General features: G+C 34.4%; 1 protein-coding gene across 12 annotated transcripts in view; it reads left to right on the top strand.

The window, feature by feature from the left end:
- The window catches only part of RAPGEF6 (Rap guanine nucleotide exchange factor 6), a 197,088-nt gene that overhangs the window by 51,938 nt on the left and 119,898 nt on the right, over positions 1-25,252 (top strand). For 5 of the 12 annotated variants that reach the window (XM_035727569.1, XM_035727567.1, XM_035727575.1 and 2 more), the window contains exons 5-6: positions 1,451-1,520; positions 22,561-22,704. The exons of 1 other annotated variant lie outside the window; for it this stretch is intronic. In XM_035727569.1, coding sequence (XP_035583462.1) covers positions 1,451-1,520; positions 22,561-22,704 — 214 coding nt within the window. Of the gene's footprint in view, positions 1-1,450; positions 1,521-2,399; positions 2,415-22,560; positions 22,705-25,252 lie in introns of all 12 variants that reach the window. 6 more of the 12 variants (XM_035727570.1, XM_035727566.1, XM_035727568.1 and 3 more) reach the window with 3 other exon arrangements.

The following is a 25,252-nucleotide window of genomic DNA, read 5'->3' as shown; positions in this document are numbered from 1 at the left end:
AATTTTTTATGCATTAGATGCTATTAGAGTTTGGGGGAAAAATAGTTACAGTGCTTAAGAAAAAACAAAAGTGATTTTTTTATGTTCAGAAGTGATTTATTACATTTAGACTTTAAGATTTTGTTACAAGACTGATATGCTGCCTACTGAACTAAGGAGGCACCTTAGGATTTTGTTATGAACTAATATTTGTGTATAACATTATATTTTGTGAAGAATTGACGTTTTTAGAAAATTGAAACTTTTCATAAAAGTACATGATAGGTCTCTTCATTCAATCATTCTTTCTAGTCTAAAATTATATAGTGTTTTATAAATATTTCCTCATTATGTTTACTTTTTAGTATTTTATATTTTGCTTCATTAGTGGAGTTTCTTTTTAATTTGGTTAGTTTGTAGTCATATTTTAGATATTTTATAATTGGCCATGGTACTTAATTTTCGTTGATGTAATATTTTAGATTGCTTTTTACAATTTAAGTGTGGTCTCCATATTAGATATGTTAACATTTTGTGTCTTAAATAATTAGCAAGTATTTTATTAGCAAGTATTTTATCCTATCCCTCCATCCTTTTAAAACATTCAGTTTCTCTTTTAAAATGAAAATGTTGTTTTTCCTATATGAATGCTTCCTTTTTTGATTGCTGAGAAGTCTTTCTCCCAGGTGAAGAATATAGAAATATATTTTCTTTTAGAATTAGCCCAGTTATAGTTTTTTGAAAGAGGTAGCCAGGGATTCCCCAGCAGTATTTCTTTTTTTTTTTTTTTAAGATTTTATTTATTTATTCATGAGAGACAGAGGGGGAGAGAGAGAGAGAGACAAGCAGAGGGAGAAGCAGACTTCCAAGGAGCAGGGAGCCCGATGCGGGACTCGATCCCAGGACCCTAGGATCATGACCTGAGCCGAAGGCAGATGCTTAACCATCTGAGCCACCCAGGTGCCCACCCCAGCAGTATTTCTGAAAAATAAATCACATGTGTATCTTAGTACATTTATTTATATATTTAAATGTGGATATATTTTTAAAGTTCTTTTTATCTTGGTTACTGCTCCCAAAACTGAAAATAAATTATAATAATTTATTTTCAGAAAATATTCCATAGTTAGGGCTTCATTCTTTATTAGGTGTTTTTCTGTTAATTCAACATTATACCAAATTCAAGATTTGAGACTAGGCAAGTATCCTAAACTATAAAAGTTTTAGAGAAGAGTTAAAGGCAGATATTTTAAAAGATTTTTCACACAAAATGTGTTGAGATCAGTTATATCAGGGTAACTATGAAGAAAGATATTTTGGTTTGTTTTTAAGAAAATCTTGTATAAGTGATAGGATTGTAATTTCTTGGTTAACATTTAGGGTTTTTGGGGGGGTTGTTTTTTATTTTTTCCTATATTGATATATTTTATCTATAATTTTTGCTAAAGAAATTGTTCTTTTGTTTTTATAGTTTTGGTAAGCAGTTTGGAGGAAAAAGAGGATGTGATTGTCTTGTGTTAGAGCCTTCAGAAATGATTGTGGTAAGAACTTTAAAGAATGCTGAATTGTTTTTTTTGATATGCTTCAGTTTCATCTTTAAATGTAGTAGGATTTTAAGCACTCAAGGAGGTTCCATTACTGTGACTTTTAAAATATTGAGTAACATCAGACCTATTACCAAATCTGATAAGTTTTTATCTACTTTAAATTTTTTCTGATCCTTGAGAGGATTTAAAAAGTGATACAGTTCTGTATATCATGTTACAAATTTGGTGATTTCTTTTACTACTTCTACCAGAAATTTTTAATGAAGGCCTTATTAGAGGAACCCTGACTTTTCAAGTGTTTTCTCTTTTCCTCTTCAATTTAGTTAATAATCTTTGAACATCCATATTCTGTGTGCTGAACATGAGGGAAAGAGAGAAAAAGAGATACATAATTATATCCAAGTGCAAAATGGTTTAGATCTTAATATTTTTACTTTGAGTGTAATTAAGGAATAATTCTTGTTACTAAGAAATCTAGGTAGTTGATGTAACATTAGAAAACCTCACTTTATTCTGTTTCTTTTAGCATTAAAAGAACCAAGAACACAACTTTGTTTTACCTTGTTCTGAGATGACCTTACTAGAAAAATAGCTAATATTGAATGGACTCATTGTCCTGCTAGTGTCTCATGTAGATGATCATGTCATCTGATTTGATTTTAAATTATTAAGAAGTGAGGTTACATTCTTATGCATTTTAATGTCAGGGTTCAAAGCTTCACATCTTCAATAGTTTGTTTTCTCTTCTCCAAACTGGATCATCTACATTATAATGCACTCAGTGTCCTAAATTTCATGTAAACAAAAGAATTTCTTGCTCCTAAAAGGCAAAAATTATGTCTTACTCACTTTGTGTCTTCCATTGTATTGCAGAATGCTGCCTGCATAGTAAGTATTCAGTGAATGTTAATTAAATTGAAGTTTGTTCAAGGCTTGGACTGTGTATTATTTTTTTTTCTTTAAGTGTTTCTATACATAGCATATCCAAATAAGTCTTCAGAACTCTGTCTTCTAAATAAATATATTGAGGGGCATTGCAAGAAAATTGCCTCGGGCAGTACTAGTTTTCTCATTTATTTGTCAGTTGATGTATTTTGTATTTTTTGTACTTTATCAGGAAAGAATAATGCTTTTTACTGCAGTATTCTCATATACATTGTTTTTTTGTTTTTTATTGTGCTAAAATACACAACATAAAATTTACTATCTTAACCATTTTTAAGTGGTCAGTGTAAAGTTATTTAAGTAGAAATTAATCACTCATAAATTATTAATTTTCCCCTTAAGTTAAAGGGAAAGCTGTTTTTCTGCCCAGACCAGTCTCTAAGGAGACCTGCTTGCTTTTAGTGGGGGACAGTATTTAAAGCCAAGATACGGCTGCCCATTGTTTTCATTGCTCTAGGTGCCTTTTTGCTTAGAGGGCCTCTCAGTGAACAGAGCTAAAAAATACATATGTGAGTGTATGTATACCCACACACTTACATATACACGTCTATACTTATTTTTTCTGTATCTGTTTAAAACCCAGAATTTATTCTGGTCTTTCTTCTTCACTTGTTTCTTTCTTTCTAACAGAAAACGTGATTTCCATTATCATCAGTGTATTTACTTATACAGAGTAGTTGAAGAATTCCTTGCCTGTAACATTGTAGAAAGTGCTGCTAGCTAGAGGATTAGCATGCACAAATACACATATTTTAAGTATATATAACTCGTTTTAAGTATATATAACTTGTTAAGTATATGATAATTCGTTATAATTTAACTCTATATCAAAGTATAAAATGTTTCAGTCATCCACCCTAAAAGTAAGGAAATACTCAGAGAAACATTAGGAACCTGGCAAAAGGACAGAAGAACCAGATTAAAGGAACTTTTGTTGGCTAAATTTGGGACAATTTGAGAATTCACATAAAAATTCATAGTAATTAATGGTACCCTTATATATAAGAATTTATAATATGAATCATATGAATGAATGAATAAGAAGGAAAAGTTCTTCCTGGTAATTGAATGCAAACTAATAAATATAGAAGAAATGATCTTAGAAAATCATTAATGAAGGCTAAAACTTGTGGACCACTGTTTGAGAAAACAATATTTACGTAATCTCAACATACCTCCCCACAAATCATTTATGAAGAGAAAAAAATTCACAAATTTTTAGTGGGGATAATATGGAGGATACCACTATAATGAAAATCATTGCTACCACCACCAATATGGGCACAAACTGATAAACTACTACTTCTAATAGAATGAGGACAAAATATCACCTTTGTGATAATTTCCTGTTAGAAATGCATACCTGAATCTAGTCATTAGAAAATATGAGACAAAACAAATTGAAAACATTTTACCAATTGACTAGCCTGTACTCTAAATATTCCAGTATCAAAAAACACAGAAAAAGACCAAGAATTGTTCCAGATTAAAGGCAAAAAGACATAACTAAACACAATACTTGATCTTGTATTAAATCCTGGAATTGGAAGGACATTTTGGCTATAAATGATGCTTTTGGCATAGTTGATGTAATTTGAATATGGACTTGTGGATTAGATAATACCGAATTCCCTGGTTTTAAGAACTCTACTGAGGTTATATGAAACAAAGTCTTTGTTATTAGGAAATACATGTTGACACATTTTAGGGTCAATTTATGCTCCCATGTCTCAGAAAAAATTTGCTTATGTGTATATAAAATCTTAAAAAATCACCAAAAAATCACATCAAGTTTTTTAGGTTTTTTTTTTTTTTTTTTTTCCCTTAAGTGAGGTCTCTGTCCAGTGTGGGGCTTGAACTCATGACCTTGAGATGAAGAGTTGCACATCAAGTATTTATTGATTGTTGGCTGGCAATTTTTGAATTCCAAAACCACATTTCCTTGGTGAGCAGCGTAGTAAAAAAATGCTTTATAAGTTATAGGAGAAAATTATTCACGATAGCTTTAAGATTTTTATTTTTGAGATTTCTGAAGGATTTTATTGTCAAAATGCCATGTGATTTTTTTCTTTTTTTTTTTTTAGCTTTTCAACATTATTACATCTTTTTTTTTTTAATAGGCCCCGTGTCCAAGTGGGGCTTGAACTCATAACCCTGAGATCAGTGGTTGCATGCTGTACTGACTGAGCCAGCCAAGCACCCTGATGCTACATCTTTTGACGTATAAAAATGTGTTGATATTTTTATGAGTATAAATCTTTGGTACCTCAGTATTTTTTAGCTGAAATTATTTAGAATTCATGAAAGAACTTAATCTAAGCGCATGAAGTTCTTTCAAATGGTTTTACTATGTATGTATGTGTACAAATTTTAATAACGCCCCTAGTGATTGGGAATGCCTGTTACTGAGCATCTTTCTGATCACCTGATACGTTAGTCATCTTAATCTGACATGTTAAAAGGAAATTTCCTTGTTTTGTGCATACTTTCATATGCCTTATAGGGGATTTGTTTTTCTTAATATTCATATGTCTTGCCCATTTTTCTAGTTGGATTTTTTTTTTTTTTGGTAATGATTTATTTATTTTAGCACAGTGGGGGAGGGCCAGACCTGGAGGGAAAGAGAGAGAACCCTAAGCAGACTACCTGCTGAGTGCTGAGCCCAACGCAGGGCTCTATCCCAGTATCCTGAGATCATGACATGAGGCCAAATCAAAAGTCAGACTCTCCAGGTACAATGGATTTTTTTTTTTTCTTAAGAGCTTTTTGTTAAAGGATGAGCCTTTTTGCTTATAGGAGACTGTAAATAAATCATTTTTTCACTTCAGCTAAAATAAATTTTGCATTAGGTTTTTTTTATGTATAGAGTTGTTTTCCTCTTAAAAGTTTCTGGTTAGCGTTCATATTTATTATTAGAAAGACCTTCCCCATGATGATATTACTGAACTTATAACCTGTATTGCTTTATAGAATTTTTTTTTTAAAGATTTGTTTCAGAGAGAGCGTGCTCACGAATAAGCACTGCTGGGAGGAGGAATAGAGGGAGAGGGAGAATGTCAAGCAGACTCCTCACTGAACACAGAGCCAGATACAGGGCTCGATCTCAGGACCCTGAGATCATTACCTGAGCTGAAATCACAAGTCGGACACTTAAATGACTGAGCCGCCAACAAATCCTGCCTTATAGAATTTGTTAGTTCCTTACTTTAACTTTTAGATCTCATTCCTCTGGGTAGCTGAAGACAGTGGTAACCACTTAACTACCTGTCTCTCAACATTTCCTCCAAAAGCAGTACAGAGCTACAAGAGTAGAAGAAATCTATACATAAACTATGTTCATGGCATAAGTTGAAGGCAGAGAAAACCAAATTTGGAAAATAATTCTAAGTAAGGGGAGAAAACCCACCAATTCTCAGTATATTATCTCTCACACTCTGTCTTTTCCCAACCCTCAGCAAGGCTTTGTAGGGGGCAAAATCCAACCAAGCAGATTTGCAGAAAACACACAAGATGGAAGCTACCAAGTGGACCTAAGGTTAACCTGCACTGCCACTCCACACTAACTTCAGAATTGTGGGTGTCTATGTATGATAGAACAGAGCACAAACTATAGGGAAGTCATTTAAAATGGAATGATTTACCAAAGTCATCTTCTAAATGTGTATCTTCAGGGTTAAGACAAAAGGTAAAAAGAAGACAAACTCCCTTTGGTATTTAAGTGTTGAAGAAAAGCACGTTGGAAAGTTTTAGGTTCCTGCAAGACAAGGTGAACACAAAATCAGTCTTATAATGCTCCCTCCACCCCCAGCAAGACAAAAAGAAAAAATACATACCTGGCCTTCGGAGTATTTGTTAATTTCCTATTAAACTAGGAATCTTGTAAAATATCCCAATACTGCAGAAAAGATAAAAAGGGAGGATTAATAAAAGTATATATAGTTGTTACCAAAAAAGAAGAGCTTCGTTATATACCAACTGAGGAAAATTCATCTCCACCCCAGAAAAGAAAAAAAAAAAAAAAAAAAAACAACAGATGAAAACTGACCATACTTAGATACAGACATATTCAATCAAGTGCTTAAGGACATTTTTTAAAAATGTAAAATCAGAAATTCAAAAACCAAGAAATGAAAATGGGAAGAAAAGTGGAATAAAAAGAGTACAAACTCGGTAAAGAAATGGAAGGCATAGGAAAAAAAATACTGATAATATATATATAAAATAAATAAATTGCAGGATGCCCCAGGGAGAATACACTCAAATGAAAGTTTAATAAGGTGCATTGAACAAATCAAAAGTACAGTGAGATAGCACCTTAACACCTGTCAAAATGGCTAAAATCAAAAGACAAGAAATAAGGGAGGGTTAGTGAGGATGTGGAGAAAAAGGAATCCTCATACACTGTTGGTGGGAATGTAAATTGGTACAACCATTGTGAAGAACAGCATGGAAGTTCCTCAAAAAATTTAAAACAAGAAATACCATATGATACAGTAACTCCACAACTGGGTATTTACCCAAAGAAAACAAAAACACTAATATGAAAAGATACATGTCCTCCTATGTTTATTGCAGCACTATTTACAATAACCAAGATTTGGAAGCAACCTAAGTGTTCATCAATAGATAAATGGATAAGGAAGATACAGTATATATTCAGTGGAATATTAATCAGCCATAAAAAAAGGATGAGATCTTGCCATTTGTGGTAACATGGATGGACCTTGAGGGTATTATGCGAAAGAAATAAGACTGGAAAAGACAAATACCATAATGATCTCATTCATGTGGAATCTGAAAAAAATCAACAAAAAGCAGAATCAGACCTATAAATACAGAGAACAACGTGATGGTCAGAGGGGAAGGGAGTGGAGGTTGGGCAAAAATGGGTGAATGGGAGTGGGAGATAAAGGCTTCTGGTTATGGAATGAATAAATTACAGGAATGAAAGGTACAGCATAAGCAATATAGTCAGTGATACTGTAATATATGTTAACAGATGGTAGCTGCATTTGAGCATAGCATAATATGTAAACTTGTCAAATGACTATGTTGAATACCTGAAACTGATATAACTTTGTGTGTCAACTACACTTTTTAATTAAAGGAAATAAGAATTGAAGAAAGGTAGGGGAAAAGCAAGTAAATGAAAATGAAAAGAATGAAGTAGAAAGTGTCAGAGATACTATGTACTTGAAAGTTACTAAGAGAGAAGATTTTCAAGTTTCTTACCACAGAAATGAAATGGTAAATATGTGCTGTGATGGAGGTGTTAGCTAAGGTAATATGTGCTGTGATGGAGATGATAGCTAAGCTATCATCATTTTGCAATATATAAATGTATCCAAACAGCACATTGTATACCTTGAATTTACACAGTCTTATATGTGAATTCTATCTCAAAGCTGGAATAAAACAAATGGCAGAGAAAAATAGTGGAAATTGAAGATAGGCAATGAAAGGATAACATTCTTAATTAAGAGTCTCAGGAGAGGAAAATCCATGGAAAGCAACTATGTTTAAAGCAATATTTAATGAACATTGTTTAGAAATTGAAAAAGATTCAAATCTACACACACTTATTAAAGGGTCTACTAGGTACTGGGGAAGTGAGCCGAGGATGATCATTTCTAAGACATTTCCTAATAAAATTATTTGATTTCAAAGATAAAAATCCTTTATGTCTAAAGGCAAAAACACGGCATAACTTCCAAAGGCAAACGAATTGCACTCATTCAGACATATAAAAATCCACTGGGGGGGGTGCCTGGGTGGCTCAGTTTGGTTAAGCGTCTGACTTGTGAATTCAGCTCAGGTAATGAGCTCATGGGGCGTGAGACAGCCCCGCATCGGGCTCCGTGCTCAGAAGGGAATCTGTTTAAGATTTTCTCCCTCTACCCCCTCCCCCGCTCTGACGTGTTCTCTCTCTCTCTCTCTCTAAAATAAATGGTTCTTTTTTTAAAAAAATACTAAAAATCCACTGGGACAACCAAAACAAGGCTCAAGTAGAGCAGCCTTTAAAAAAGAGAGAGAAAGTGGGTGCCTGGGTGGCTCAGTTGGTTAAGCGACTGCCTTCAGCTCGGGTCATGATCCCGGAGTTCCGGGATCAAGTCCCGCATTGGGCTCCCTGCTCAGCAGGGAGTCTGCTTCTCCCTCTGACCCTACCCTCTCTTGTCCTCTAGCGCTCTCTCTCTCTCTCTCTCTCTCTCTCTCTCTCTCTCTCTCAAAATCTTTAAAAAAGAGAGAGAAAGTTTGAACTAAGGATTTTATGTCAGCCACATTGTCTTTATCAAGGTTATGGAAAAACAGTTCTCAGCATAAAAGAACTTAGGGAATTAGGCACCCATGAGCTGTTTTTAAGGAATCTGCTAGAGGATATTTTATTCAACTGAGAAATAACCAGAAAAACCTCACCAAAAGAAATGATCTTTAAAATACATAAATGTATTAGTAAGACTAAAAGGTAGAGATGTGAGGGAAAGACTACTATATGTTGTGACAGAGTAGCTGTAATAAAACTGAAGAAGAGGAAAAGGGAGAGTGAAATAGGAAAAAGATTAAGCTTATTGATGGTTGTTTGTTGCCTAAAGAATAGGTGAGTGTTAAAATAACAATAAAAACTCCTCAACTGGGTAATTAAGAAGGTTTGGGATTTGACAACTATATAATCTAATAGTTTACTGTTTCATGGATATTGGCAGAAGACATAAGACTTGTGGGTCAGAAACAACTTTTTTCTTAATTGTGGTATAGCAAGTAGCATATCATTAGCATATTTCTGTAGATTTCCCCTTGCTTCCTAGATCTCATGGAGGCAGTACTGGGTGGCCTACGGTGATGCTACACCCATAGTAGGTTTGCACTGCAACTAAGAATCCCTGAGTTCGGGGAATATACTGCTTTTATAGTGAACAAGCCTGCTCGTTTTTCAGCGGGAAACTACCTCATCCTTCACGATTGCTCACTACAAGCACAACTCTAAGAAATGGCCCAGTTAATGAGTGGTTAGGACTGTGCATTCTTGGCAAATGCAACAAATTGTGTAGAAGCACAGCAGGCCCCGGGAAGACTATGTTTCACCACAGATAGTAAAAGAGAAGTAAGAAAACAGGTGAGCCATAACAAGTATTGGCAAGGTTATAGACAAATGAAAGCCCTCATATGTAGCTGGTAGAAAAATGAAGAGGTGCAGCTTCTCTGGAAAACAATTTGATAGTTCATGAAATAATTTTTGGAATTACCATATGATCCATCAGTTCCATTCCCACATGTATAACCAAGAGAATTGAAAACGTGTCCACATAAAATCTTGTGTGCTAATGTTCCTAACATTGATCATAGGTGAAAAGTAGAAACAAACCAGTTGTCCTTTAACCTTATGATAAACAGATAAGATGTTTTATGTTCACATGATGGCATATTATGCTGCAACAAAAAGGAATCAAGTATTGATGGGTGCTGTAATATAGATAGATGAATCTTGAAAACATTGTTCTAAGAAATCGACACAAAAAACCACATATTATATGATTGTATTTACATGAAATATCCAAAATAGGGAGATTCATAGTGACAAAAAGTCGATGCCAGTGGGCATAGGGTTTCTTTTGGAATGATAAAAATGTTCTAGAACTAGATAATGGTTGCACAGCTTTGTGAATATATTAAAAACCAATGAATTGTATACTTAGGAGGATTTTACGGTATGTGAATTACATCTCAGGAAAAAAAAGTATGAGAAAGAAAAGAATACAGAGACAAACCTTTTTAAAAGGTTTAAGTTCAAAAGTAACCAGTAGAACAAAAATACAGGTTTTCCTAAGTAACAAAAACAATTTTTTACTGAAGCAAAGAATATACATTTCATAGAGAAGTGCAGTAAAGTACATATAATTATAAAATGTTATAAAACTGTAACCTGCAATATTGGTCATACCAATAAATGTGAGTGGCTTCATCTACCCATTATAAGGAAAAGATTTTCAGTTTGGTTCACAAAAGAAGACCCAGCTGTATACTGCTTATTTTTTAAAACATTTTTTGAAAGATGTTATTCATTTATATTAGAGTGTGCACATAAGCGGGGGTGGGGTCAGAGGGAGAGAGAATCTCCAGTGGACTCCACGCTGAGCACAGAGCCTGAAGTGGGGCTCGACCTCACGATCCTGAGATAATGACATGAAATCAAGCCGAAATCAAGAGTTGGACCCCTAACCAGCTGAACCACCCAGGTGCCCCTTTTTGCTATTTAGAGAGACAATCCTATGATTCAAATGTTTCAGGAAGGCTAAAAACAAAGCAGTAGATAATGGCATACTAGCCCAATGAAAATGAAAGGGGACAGGTATGGTAATCTTAATATCAAAAGTAGAGTTCAAGCCAAAAGCTCATGAACTGTGACTTAGAAGGATTTTTTTTTAGTGCTAAAACCTACAATTTATGGTGGAGATAGAATACATGAGTATCTTCACAGCATATTACACAGAAACCTTTTGTATGAAACAGACACTCCAGAGGATTCAGTGAGACCTAGAAATACACTACTAGAGAATTTAATCCTCTATTCTTAGTATAAAACAGATGAAGTAGAGGAAAAAATGGTATAGAAGACCTGGACAACATAAACAGTAAGATGAATCTTAGGGAGATAAGTCGAATTCTACAACATGTTAATAAACTATCAGGTGCCTGTGCCACATCAACTTATTTACCAAAAAATTCAGTAATTTTCATAGATATAGTAACACTTTCTGATTACATGCAATGAAATTCTAAATTATAATAGAAAATTAATTGGCTCTTTGACATGAAAAATTTTAAGCCTACCAAACAACTTTTTGTCAAAGGATAAATACATACTGAAATAACAGAATTTTGCAAAATAGTAACAGTGAAAATACACTACATAGCAGAATCGATGGAATACATCAAAAAGTGTTCAGAAACCAGAGGGGAAACAGGCAAAAGGAATAAATTCACAGGAGATGCAGATACCAGAGTGAACATATGCATATTTTAAAACAGCTGATTAGTATTTCAAGGATTTAGTGGAGAATTTTAGAAGATTGAAAACTATAAAATGAAATAATGATTTCCAAATTCTACAGCTAGAAACATCTACAAACGAAAAAGAAAGCTCGGGGGCACCTGGGTGGCTCAGGTCATGATCCAGGGATCTGGGGTCAAGGCCTTTGTTGGGCTCCCTGCTCAGCAGGGAGCCTGCTTCTCCCTCTCCCTCTGCTGCTCCCTCTGCTTGTGCCTATTCTCTGTCTCCCTCCCAAATAAGTAAAATCTTAAAAAAAAAAAAAAAAAAAAAAAAGCTCAGTAGTAGGTGGGTTTTATAGAAGGTAAAACTTGACTGAAGAGCAAGTTAGGGAACTGAATGATAAGAATACAAACAGATGAGGAAAATTTTAATACGTAATGGAGTGTAGGACACATAATAGAAAAGATCTTAGGTAAGTGTAATTAGAATCCTAGAAGGAGAAGAAAGTATTAGAAGAGGTAATGGTTGAGAATTTTCCAAAACTATCAAAAGAAATCAACTCACAAATTTGAGAACTCTATAATCTCAAAGCAGGATAAATACAAAGAAACTTATGCATAAACACATTATACTAAAACTACTGAAAATGAAAAACGAAGCTATAAAACCAGTCAGAGGGAAAAACACGCATTATTTTTAAACCATCACAACTTCTAAAACACTGGCAGCAAAAATTGAAGCTTCGTTTATTAAGTAAAGAATTTCCACACAAAAGTGAAGAAAATTTTCAGCAATAGACGAGCACTCAGTTTACCAAGTGGGAGTTTTTCAGGTAAAAGGGGATCACAGATGGAAGCATAGAAATAAATAAATAAAAGAAAGAAATAAGGACAATGTAAAGCATTTAGATCTATGTATATTGACTGTAGAGACCAGTAATAAAAGGGTCTTTTGTACTTTAAAATATATGTAGAATGTAAATACATGACAGATAAAAGGAGGGATGGAGTGAAAAATTCCTAAGATCTTTGCATATTCTAGAAAGTGGTAAATATATTAATAGTGGATTTTAATAAGCATATATACCATCTAAGAATACAGCTTGTAATTAATAAGGGGAAATAGAATAATAAATGAAAATGAAGGCACAGAAGAGAAAACATACTAGGAGGAGGAAAGAACATAAGATGATAGATATCCTTTCAAGTATATCAGAAATTACAATAAATATAAATTTTCCAGTAAAGAAGCAAATATCAGATTAAATTTTTTTTAAACACAATTACTTGCCACTGAAAGAACAGTGGTGTAAATACAAGATTTGAGAAGAAACTTAACTTCTTGGTCTTTTGGCTAGGATCAAGTGAAGAATTGAAAGTACAGAAGAAGTTGTGTCTTCTGAGCAATAACCAAAGGAGAGCTGGTGTGTCTCCAATCTTCAAAGTGTAATTTAAGACAAGCATTATTTAATGTAAAAATAGTATTTCATCATGATAAACATGTATCAAGTTTAAGTGGTCCTGGATTTTTATGTGCCTTAGTATATAACTAAAAGATAATTAGTCGTTAGTAAAATGGGAACTTGACAAATCCACAGTGACAGCGAGAGAGATTTAAACATCCCTCTAAAAGTAAGAAAGCAAGCATAAGGAATCAGTAAGGATTTTGAGGATTTGAACCTCTGCCCAGTAGTTAGAGAACTACACACCCATCAACAAAGAATATATGTACTTTTCAAGCACACGTGGAAGGTACTCTGCTCGCCTGGGTGGCTCATTTGGTTGAGCTCCAGACTCCTGGTTTTGGCTCAGATCATGAGATCTCAGGGTCCTGGAATCAAGCACCAAGCCCTGGGCTCTGTGCTCAGCGAGGATTCTGTTTGAGATCCTTTACCTCTGCTCCTCCCCCTGCTTGAGCATGGGAGTGCTCTAAAATAAATAAATTTAAAAATAATAAAAATAAATGTTATACTCTGGAATGTAAAACAAATCTCAAGGAAGAATTTATTTTTGGTTTGTGTTTTGGCCGTTATGGAGTTAACTTAGAAACCAATTATAAAAACAACTAAAACAAATTATAACTTGAAATTCAGCAGTATACTTAAATCACTTGTCAAAGAATCGCTATGAAAATGAGAAACTATTTTGAGCTGAATGAAGAGGATATATCAGATTTTATGAAATTTGTCTTGAGCCTTAGGTGAATAATTTAAGCCTTAACGTTTTAGGAGAAAGGCTGACATTCAGTGAAGGTAAGTATCCACATCAGGAAATTAGAGAGCAGCGAACTATACCTACAGAAATTAGAAGCCAAGAAACAAAGATAAAAAGTCAGTGGCCTGTAAAGCATAGTTAAAGAGGATGAAGAAAGGTAAAAGTTGATACTCAGAACAGAGTAATAAATTTGATACTACTTTGTCAAAAATAGTCAAGAACAAAATATGTTGCATAGCTTAATATCAGGAGTGAGAAAAGGATAGACTACTATGGACCTAATGAAAATTCTAAAAATAGTAAAGGATATTATTAAAAACTTAAATAAGTTTTGCATTTTAGATCATCAAATTCCTTAAAAAACAATTTACTAAAATAAGCATGTGCATGTGTGCACACACACAGAAAATCTTCATAATCCATTTTCTAGAAAGAAAGTGCATCTGTAATTAACAGACCTTTTCATTTAGAAATTTCCACCCACATGGTTTCATTGGTGATTTTTTCCCCCAACATTTAAATAAGAATACAAAAAGTCTTAACAGGAAAGAGAAAGATTGCATTCCTTTTTTATGCATCCAGTTTAATTTTATTTTTATTGACATATAAGTGACATAATGTTTGAGAGCCCGGTTTAATTGTGATAGCAAAACCTGACAAGTACATTACAGAAAGGCAATATTACAGGTTATTTATTTATTTATTTATTTGTTTTCATTTGAGAGAGAGCCAGCAAGAGCCTGAGTGGGGGAGAGAGGGTTGTTAGGGAGAGGGAGACACAGTCTCTCCACTGAGCAGGGAGCCCAACTTGGGGCTCCATCCCAGGACTCTGGGATCATGACCTGAGCCGAAGGCAGGTGCTTAACAACTGAGCCACCCAGGTGCCCCAGGATTTTTTTAATTAAAAATCTTAAAATACTAGGGAATCAAATCCCAGTGATACATCGAGAGGATAAAATATGACTGTTGAATTTATTCCCAGAGTTGCAGGGTTGACTTAATTTAGGCAGTACGTCGCTTTATTGCAGTTTGCTTTATTGTGCTTTATGGATACTGTTTTTTACCTACTATAAGTTTGTGGCAACCCTTGGTGAGGTCGTCTGTTGGGGCCATTTTTTTAACAGCATTTGCTCACCTGCGTGTTTTTTTTGTCACTGCTTGGTAATTTTTGCAATATTTTAAATTTTCATTATTAAGGTGATTTCTGATCAGTGATTACAACTCAATAAAAGCTCATGATGGTTAGCATTATTTAGCAATGAAGTATTTTTTAATTCAGGCAAGTATGTACTTTGTTTTTTTTAGACATACTGCTCTTGTACACTTGATAGGCAACAGTGTTTTGTAAACACAGGTTATGCATTGGGAAACCAAAAATTTTATTTGATTCACTTCATTGCAATATTTACCTTATTAGAATGGCCTGGAACCAAACCTGTAGTATCTCTGAGGTGTGCCTATATTTGAAAATCACTGTGATTCATTATAGTAATATAATTATAGTCATATGACCATCTGTATACATACAGAAAAAGCATTTGATAGTACTCAGAACCCATTCATGATTGTTGAAGCTTTTAGCAAACTAGGAAAAGAAGGAAACTTTCATAACCTTTATGAAAGTTATCAGCATTAGCCCTACGCTAAACATTAAAAACTTTCTCCAGGCCTTTGGAAATGTGTAAGGAAAGCTCAACATTACCAAAACCACTGGCTAAGAGATCCTGTAAAGTGCGTTTAAGGAAGGGAACAAGGATAGATCGAAAAAAATAATGTAGCCTGGGTGGCTCAGTCGCTTGAGCTTCTGACTCTTGATTTTGGCTTAGGTCAAGATCTCAGGGTGGTGGGATCAAGCCCGGCTTCAGACTGTGTGCAGAGTCTGCTTGAGATTCTTTTTCTCCCACTCTTTCTGCCCCTGCCCCTGCTTACATGCTCTGTCTCTAAATAAATAAAATCTTTAAAAATATAAAATTGTACTAAACAGATGAATGATTTGCATGTAGAAAATCAGAAAATACACCTAAACTTTTTAGAATTAATAAGTCATTTTAGCAAGGTCACTGGATATTTATGTACAGAAATCAGTTGTATTTATATTTAGAACCAACAAGAATTTAAAAATTAATTTAGTGAACATACTATTTGTAAACATCAAAAAGTCCGTATACGTTAGAATAAATCTAACAAAAGTTGTAGGAAACATCAACACGGAAAACCATAAATAAATTTGAGATCTTTAGATGTAAATTGAGAGAGAGGTGCCTGGGTGGCTTAGTCAGTTAAGCATCTGACTTTGGCTCAGGTCATGATCTCAGGGTCCTGGGATCAAACCCCACGTCGGGCTCCCTGCTCAGCGAGGAGCCTGCTTCTCCCTCTCCCTCTGCTCCTCGTCCTGCTCATGCTCTCTCTCTCATATGAATAAATAAAATATTTTTTAAAAATTGCTATTAGATCTAAATTGAGAGAAACAGTATTTTTAAGATAATAATGTCTCCAAATTTCTATAAAATTGAGTGCAGTCCCCATCAGAATCCCAGCAGATTTTTTTATTGAAATCAAGAAATTGACCTTTTTTATATATATTTGTAAATACATATATATGCACATATGTATATCACATAAGAATACATTTACAATAACCTCGTAAAATACTTCATTATAAACAGATTTGCAAAGCCTGGGTGGCTCAGTTGTTTAAGCGACTGCCTTCGGCTCAGGTCATGATCCTGGAGTCCTGGGATTAAGTCCCGCATCGGGCTCTCTGCTCAGCGAGGAGCCTCCTTCTCCCTCTGATCCTCCCCCGTCTCATGTACTCTCTCTCTCTCTTTCTCTCATTCTCGCTCTCTCAAGTAAATAAATCTTTAAAAAAAAAGACATTATTATTAAATACTCCCCAAAAGCAAAAAATTAAATTTGAACAAAAAATGAGATAACCATGTTCTTAAATAGGGAGTTAACGTCATAAAACTACCAATTTTCCTTTGGTTACCTTGTAAATTTGATGAGATCCCAATGAAAAATGCTATCAGGTATGATGGTGGTTTTGTGCAGATTGTGTGTGGAAGGATAAAAAAAAGCCAGGAAGAACTAGAAGAAAGATGAGAAAGACCTATTTAGTGGAGCCGTGTACATGTTTTTTATATACTTAAAATAATTCAAAAAGGAGGGAAAAATGCAACCTCTATTCAAAAACAAAACAAGTATATGTAAAATTGTTGGTATAATTCCACTGAGATTTATTATTTCTGGTGAGTTTAAAAGACAGTATTTTGGTAATGCTGAGCTTTCCTTACACATTCCCAAAAGCCGGGAGAAAGTTTTCAATGTTTGTTGTAAAGTTAATGCAGATGCCTTTAGTACGGTTATGAAAGTTTCCTTCTTTTCCTAGTTTGCTAAAAGTTTCAAAAATCGTGAATGGGTCTTGAGTACTATCAGATGGTTTTTCTCTGTACAGTATACATAGTAATTTGCATTTCTAATGGGATAAGTCTTGGGCACAAAGAGCTAGTTGTCTTATTTGTAGTAGTAAAGGTGACATTAAAGTTTTTAATTTTTTTGTATAAGACATAAACACATATTACATATATGTGATGGTATGTAATTACAATTATTATGATACATATACATAAATCATTAGGAAGCAAAATCATGTAATACCAGAATGTTGGTGATAATGTTGATATTGTTAAAGCTGTTATGTATGTATAGATAACATGTATGTGTATATTTACTTCTACTTCACAAATTTTGTCTTACTGTTTTATGAAGTCATTGTGTGCTCAGATTTTATGATGTATTTACCATTTGTTTACTTTTAATTTCCTCCATCTGAGACCTTTTTATGGGAGCATTTGTGTTACACCGTTTAAAATTTTCTTTAATATTTGTTGATAAACAGCTCAGCTGGGTGTATTTCTTTTTCTTTTTTATTTCGACTGCAACTATATTTTGTATCATTCTTGAGGATTGTTTTGCCATGAATGCAATTTGGGGAGGAGAATCCTTTTTTTTTTCCTTTTTTCTTAGCACAGTCAATATAGTCATTGTTTCTGGCACTTAGTATTTTTTGAGAGGTCCGTTATTAATCTAATTACCCTTCCTTTGTAGCTGATCTACATTTTCCTTGTGGCTGCATAAAAGTCTTCTTTTTATCTTTACTATGTGAATTTGTAGTTGTATTTTCAGACTTGTTGGACTCTTCGAGTTTTTGTTTTAATCAAAAAGTTTCATTTTCTCTTTGGATATTACCTTGTTCTTCTGTCATCTCGTTCTTGAACTTTAAGTATATCTTAAATCTTTTCAGCCTGTCTGTATCTTTTATGCTTGCTTATTTTTCATCCCATCTTGACTTTGTTCTGCATACTGTATAATTTTTTTGGCTTTATCTTCCCACTTTATTCTCTTTTTAGTTATATCTCCATATGGTGTTTAATTCCTTTTTTTTTTTTTTTGCTCTTTTTTTTTCTTTTTCCTCTGTTTCAGTTTGGGCAATTTCTTTTGACCTGTGTTTAAGTTCATTGATTCTTAATTCACTTGCATCAGGTCTACTGATGAGTTTATCAAAGGCATTTTTCATCTTTGGTACTATGATTTTTATTTCTGAGTTTCTCATTTTACTCCCTCATATTTTCCTTAGGTCTGCTGAAATTTTTCATCTGTTTATATGGTCCACCTTTTCCACCTTTCTGGTGCCTTTACTGTATTGGTCATAGTTGTCTTAAATTCTCTGATAGTGGCAGCATCTGGATCATGTCTGGTTTTGGTGGATTGCTCTGTTGGTTGCTTTGTCTTTTGGCAGTGGATTGGTTTTTTTGTTTGTTTTTGCTGTTTTGTTTTTTTATCCTTTCTATTTTTATGTGAGTCATTATTTTGGATTTAATGATACGTACTGTATATAGGGCAGTAGAGAATGAGGATAGTCTTTAGGCCTGGACCTGAATACACCTCTTCTTCTGCTAGAGTTGAGCTAGGTTTGCATTGTTTGTTATTATGGTTACACCATAATAGTGCACCAGTGCTTTCAAATTTCTCTAGTTTTCCTTTGTCCTTAGGATTGGGATTGGTTTGTTGGGAGGTCTTTCTGAGTGTTCTTGTTCCATCCCCATTTTAGGTCTTCTTTGTGCGCTTGTGTTTCATACAGGATATCTCTATACATTCTTGTCCCTCTTCCAAATGTAGACTGTATTTACTTATTACACATTGCTCACTGGCCTAGTGTTGGGGAGTAAGGGCACTTGTGTTTGTTGTGGGTTTTTGGGCCTGGTCAGTCCTTACCTACTTAGTGCTATTTATAATCTCTGGCTTATTTTCAAGTTACTTTTTGTTGGAAAGTTTTTTTATCATAACTTTATATTTTCTAATACTTAAAATACATTGGAATATTTGCAAGTGTGAGTCTGTTGTCCTTTTCCTGGGCCATTATTGCTCATTATGTCTGTTATTTGTTCATGGTTATCCTACCATGTTTCATGGTTTTTGTTGTAGTTGGGGGTCTTTTTCCTTGTGTTTTTTGGGGGGAGAAGGTATGTTTATCTGGGAAGTCATATATCTTGAACAATAGGTGTGGGAATTCTTTGAGGTTTGGGTTAAAGTTAAAGTCTTGCAAAGAGGTTTCAGATTTGTTTTTGCCTGTTGCATATGTACGTTATCAATCCTGAACATCTTTAAATTTACTTCATGCTTAAGGTATTATGAATTCAAACTAATGACCTGCATGAGGGATAGCTTATATTTTAAATTCTTAGGGAAAATGTTTTTTGTCTGTTTGGTTCGTTGCTTTTTACCCCCTCTTCTCTCAGTGCCAAGCAAGTTTTCTTCCTGTCTCCTTCGGCAGGATAGGCTTATACCTCTGTACCCTCACAATAAGGATTCAGCTAGTTGAGTTGAGCTTACGAGTAAGTCTCCTATTGGATTCCCCATCTTTGATGGATTATCTATTGTCTTTCTCACTCCCTACAACCATTAAAGTGGAGGGGCTAGTCTCTAGAGTTAGGAAATCTGTCTTCTGGTAGATTAGGAGCCTCATTAGTAACCTTTCTCCTGGTATTTTTGCTTTCACTTCAGTCTTGGCCTTTGGATTTCTTTTGTCACATGAGGTATGCATTTGCAGTTTTGTTTTTAATCTCACATTTCAGTTTACTTGGCAGGTTTGTTGAGGGTACTTAATCCTTCATACATTGTTTAGTCTTTGTTTTCATTTGGTACTTTCCTTAAAATTTTGAGACTCTTAGAAACTCTTAGAAACTCCTTTCCTCGACTTAATTTACTATTTATATTTTGGAAAGCCTTTATTGTTTATCTCTGCTTTTGCTCAATAAATAGTAGATATTAGAAAATTTAAGGATTATGTGATACTGAAGTTTCACCTAATGTGGATAATATAATTCATCCGTTGGGATAGGGCAGTATGAAGGAGATGAATTTTAGTAGTCACACTTGGGTTTTGAGTCCTTACCCACTTGTATGAATTACTTAAGTTTTAAGAAACTCTATGATCTATCGAAACAGTAGCTATGTGATAGGAGTGTTGTGAGCCCTAAGTGATATAACTTTACTTTCTGGTACATGCTCTGATGTAGTGATGGAGTGACTATTTTGGTACTCTTGACATTTTTTAGAAAGCAAATTAAATCTCAAGGAGGTAGCATATATTGCTACCTGTTCAAAATTCAATACTTGTTGAGGTGGAAATCATTCCCATGTCTCTTCTGGATTTTACCTTTCAGAAGAATAATAGTAACTTACTCTGCCTACCCTTATATTTCTTGAGTACCTTACATGTATTTCCAAGGACCTATCATATATGGGGAGAAAGAATCTAATGTATTGCCCATTTTGGCAAACTTTCTGAATGTTCAGTGAACAAAGATTAATATATATATAACGCAGTTCCTGTCTTAGGGAACTTATTAGCTTGTTAATGACATGGGCTTATGTAGTAATTACGGTTGATGTGAAGGGGTAGTAGCTTCCTGGGGCAGAGGAGGGAGGGGTCATGAAGTATGGGAAGGATGCAACGATGTTGGCAGAGGAGGAGTGGCCTTTGTGGCAGTAGCACAGCAGCATATACAAAGGCCTGAAGGCAGTGGAGAGCATGTCCTATTTATGAGAAGTCCAGATTGTGTACACAAAATAAAGTAGTCGTGGTCTGAGGACAGGAATGCCTTTTGTAATTGTAGAAGAGATGGTAACTGTCTTAAATGAACGGTGGTTCAGCAAGTGAAGACAGAATGGGTAGGATAACACAAAGTAAAGTTACTTAGTAAAATGTAAGTTACTATATTATAGGGACCCATGAATAGTCATATTGACTTGGCCACTGCTTTTGAACTCTTGTACCACTCATACCTGAAACAGACAGACATCAACTCTTTCTGAGAAATCATCAGGAAATTTTGTGTATCTCATTAGAGCTTTTATGTGACAAAGTTTTTTTTTGTGGGGAGGAGGGTAAGGGAGCAGTTTTTCCAGGCTTTTATAAGGTACAGTAATAAATTTGGAGGATGGGTCATAAGTGGCTTTGAACATCACAAATAATAGTTTAAAATTCATTCAGTAATTGTTAGAGGTCCACTGTAGCATTTTGTACAGGAAACGTGATAAAGTGATGATTTACTGAGGTGATTTATTTGACGATATAAGGTGGAGTTGGAGAGGAACGTGTCTGAAGCAACAACGTCACCTCTTTCTTCGTATAGTTCAGGACTGAAGTGATTAAGAATTGAGTAAGGAATGATGGTAATGGGAATGAAAGAAAGGGCAATATGAGAGTACTTTATAAAAAAAGGATCGACAAGTTCTGAGAAGTGATTGAAAATAAGATTTGGAAAACAAGCAGGAGAATTAGGGATATTCATGAAATTTCATACTTGGGTAACTGGAAATTTTTGATATTAGCCAAGGATAGGACATTTGAAAGAAAACTTGTGGGGGAAAAATACTGTTTATGTGATGTGATGGTAATTATATGTTACACTGTAGACCATCAATATGCCTTCTTAAAAATAATTTTTAATTTATGGCTTCATCTGTGATTGGACAGGCAATGTGGTCTTGTATCAGTACCATAAATGTTGGACACAGACCTACATTCCAACTCAACTTTAATAATTATCACAATGTGAGACTGGAAAGTAATCTCTTGGGATTTTGCTTTGCTCACCTATAAGCTAAACCTAATATTGCTTACAGGCTCACTGTGTGAACTAAATAATAACAATGTTTATGCATGCTGGCCCATTTTAGCCCTCAGTAAATGTTAGTTTTCACTTCTTTATTAAAAGATGCCAGCTTTGGGGCATCTGGCTGGCTTAGTCAGTGGAGGGTGCAACCCTTGATTTCAGGGTTGTGAGTTCGAACCCCACATTGGATGTAGAAATTATTCAAAAACAGAATCTTTAAAAAAAAAAAAAAAGGATGCTAGCCTTACTCTGTTGTCATACATTAAGATGAACACCAAAGAATAATGCATAAAGCATTTTTGTTTTGCTGTTGAGCATTTCACTGAAATCATAGCCATGATGATTGGCTAAATAAATACATGTAGAATCATGCAGCTTATAATTGGACTAACCCAGAAGTGGTAATTAATTATTGAATGTGTAGGTGTAGTTAACAGCCTTTGCTTCTGGTAAGTGACTTTTTTAGAGCATATATGTTTATGTGAGCAAGACAGACTATTTCCTGGAAGGAAACTGTGGTCTCCAGATATTTATAGTAATGTCACCTTTAATCTTGAACTCATGAGTATTGTCCTGCACAGATTATTTTCTTGAGGCAGTTACTTGCAAGAAGTAAATGAATCCTCCTTTGAGCCTCTTAAGACTCCATAGACTGTCAGTAATATGGAAAAAATTGGATATTTAATCAGGAATGTGAACATGTGTTTCAGGTAGAGAATTCCAAAGATAATGAAGACAGTATTCTACAAAGAGAAATTCCTGCCAGACAGTCTCGACGAAGGTTTCGGAAAATTAATTATAAAGGAGAGCGCCAAACTATTACTGATGATGTGGACATTAACAGCTATCTTTCTGTGAGTGTATTTAGGAAAAGTTCATGGATCGTCCTTAATTTTTATAAATATCTTTAATTTACATGTATTTTTGGTAATATCAACACTTAGGGCTTAATGTATAAAATTTTAGAGCAGATAAATATATATAATTTTTTTAAAAATACTTCTCAGTTGAGTTTGGTAGAAATGCTCTTACCAGTGGAAGTTTTGTTTTTTGCTTTGGTTTTTGTTTAAATAATGTAAAAAATCTTACCATATCTTTTTAGACCTTATTTGTGGATTTTCTTGCCTTTTCGTTGTCTGAATGGAATATGGAAAAGAGTTCTGAGAACTCAGGTTGGGAGCTTTTTTCCTGATATGCTGTAAGGCATACAAAAGAAAAATATGTCAATTTTTCTCTTGTGGTATGGGAGGGATACAAAAACTGTGTGTTAGTGCAGAAACGTGGGCAAGTGTTAGCGGTATGTTTTTACATGCAAATATTGAAGAAACAGATGAAATAATTAGCTTTTGTAACACTAGAAGAAACATAAGCTGTTTCTCCAGAAGTCTTCAGTTTTGTAATTGTAGAGAACTTCATTTTAAACTAAAAAGTATTTGAATCAAGAAGAAAGGATAGGGATGCATGGGTGGCACAGTCATTTAAGTCAGGGTTCTGGGATCAAGCCCCCCCCCCCCCCCATGTCGGGCTCCTTGCTTGGAGGGGAATCTGCTTCTCCCTCTCACCTACTTGTGCTCTCTCTGTCTCTCTCAAATAAATAAATAAAATCTTTAAAAAAATAAGGATAATCTAAGAAAGAATAAATCCAGGGATATTTTATCAGTTTCAAAGAAGTCATGGTCCCCCCAAAAATATAAAAACGGTTTAGAGATTAATTGCAACAAAACTCCCAAGGGTATGTTTAATTCATTTGGTTGTCAAATTCCTCCTTCAATGTTAGGAATAAGGATTATATAGGGAATTGTGTATAGTGGAATAAATGTTAAATTCAAGGCAGCTCTAAGGATTTAGTCACATTTGCCTTATGTCTTTGGTTCCATACATTCTATTTCTAACAACAAAGAGTAACTTGAAATAGTCCCCCAATTTTTTTTTTTTGCCACATCTAGAGGCACACAAAGTTCATTTCCTGTTCTTATTATGTAAAAATTTCTTTTTATGTAATAAATTTCCCCATAATGAATTAATTTCAGTTAACAGGTTTGCATTATTGTACAAGTAATATGTGTCTGTTTTGGAAAAATTAAACATTGACTAGTCATACTGCCCAGTTATGTAACCATTGATGACATTTCATATATTCTTGGGTAAAGGTTTTTTTTTCCACATAGAGATACAAATGTAAGCTTTTTAGCTTTTTAAAACTTTAAATATATGATAACTTTTTTACGTGTGTGATGTGAACAGCTTTGAATGCTTAAAAAAAATTTTTTTTTACATTACTCTTAAGAGTGTTTTGGTACTCCACTATAATAATTGCCATAATCTACATACTTCCCAATATTTGGTCATTTAGATTTTTTTTTGTTTTTATTTTTTTAAAATAAGGTGCTGGGGCGCCTGGGTGGCTCAGTTGGTTAAGCATCTGCGTTCAGCTCAGGTCATGATCCCAGGGTCCTGGGTTCGAGCCCTGCATCGGGCTCTCTGGTCAGCAGAGAGCCTGATTCTCCCTCCCCCTCTGCCTGCAGCTCCCCCTGCTTGTTCTCTCTTTCTCTCTGTCAAATAAATAAAATCTTAATAAAAAAACAAGGTGCTAATTATCTTTGTGGTTACGTTTGTCCATATGTTGGTTTCTTTAGAAAAATTCTGAGAAGTAAAATTATTATTTTTAATTGTATTATTTGGTTTTCCTTATATGAGCTACAGTGCATAGTTTGTATGTTTTGATCACTTACTCAAGTCTCAGCTCTAGTGTGTTCTTAGACTTTTTTGGTGTCCTGTCTTGAAGCCCAGGCAAATTCTACATTTTCTCTAAGTAGCTGTGGCTTTTGCTTCTGAGTCATGTACTTCTAACTCCCATGTGTGCTGAAAGTTGTCCTCTTGGGGATATGTTGGTTTCCTGTGTAGACCAGAAAGAGCAGCAGGCAAACTGCTTGAGATTCTGTGCATTTGATGACTCTAAGTGAAGTGTGGCATTGTTGGATATAAAGGTTTGTGTAGCTAGTTTTAAGTACTTACCCTATTAAGTACTGTCAGGAATTTGGTAGAGGGGAGAACTAAGTTGATTCACACTAGTTATTAACTATGAGACTGGGTTGGAAAAGGGTTTTTGGTCATGTTGCCCAAATTTGCTATTTCTTGAAATTAATAGTTCCTGTTTGCTTTTTTCCCCCTAAAACAGATGTATTTCAGGCAACTTGGGAAAGGTTTTAAGAGGTTTTCATTTACTATTCATTAATGTCACCTGTATGTAAAACCTATGTGTCTGTCTAAATACCTACATAGTGATAGTTGGTCTAGATAAAGGATGCTTTGCGGCAAAAATCTTAATTAGTATTTGTGAAAACATCCGGTAGAAAATTGGCTTTATGGCTACCCTAGGGTCTTTCAGGTCTTTTGTTGTCA

This window comes from Zalophus californianus, chromosome 5 (genome assembly GCF_009762305.2).
Source record: "Zalophus californianus isolate mZalCal1 chromosome 5, mZalCal1.pri.v2, whole genome shotgun sequence".
NCBI classification, from domain to species: domain Eukaryota; kingdom Metazoa; phylum Chordata; class Mammalia; order Carnivora; family Otariidae; genus Zalophus; species Zalophus californianus.
This window is presented reverse-complemented; position numbering and strand designations above follow the sequence as displayed.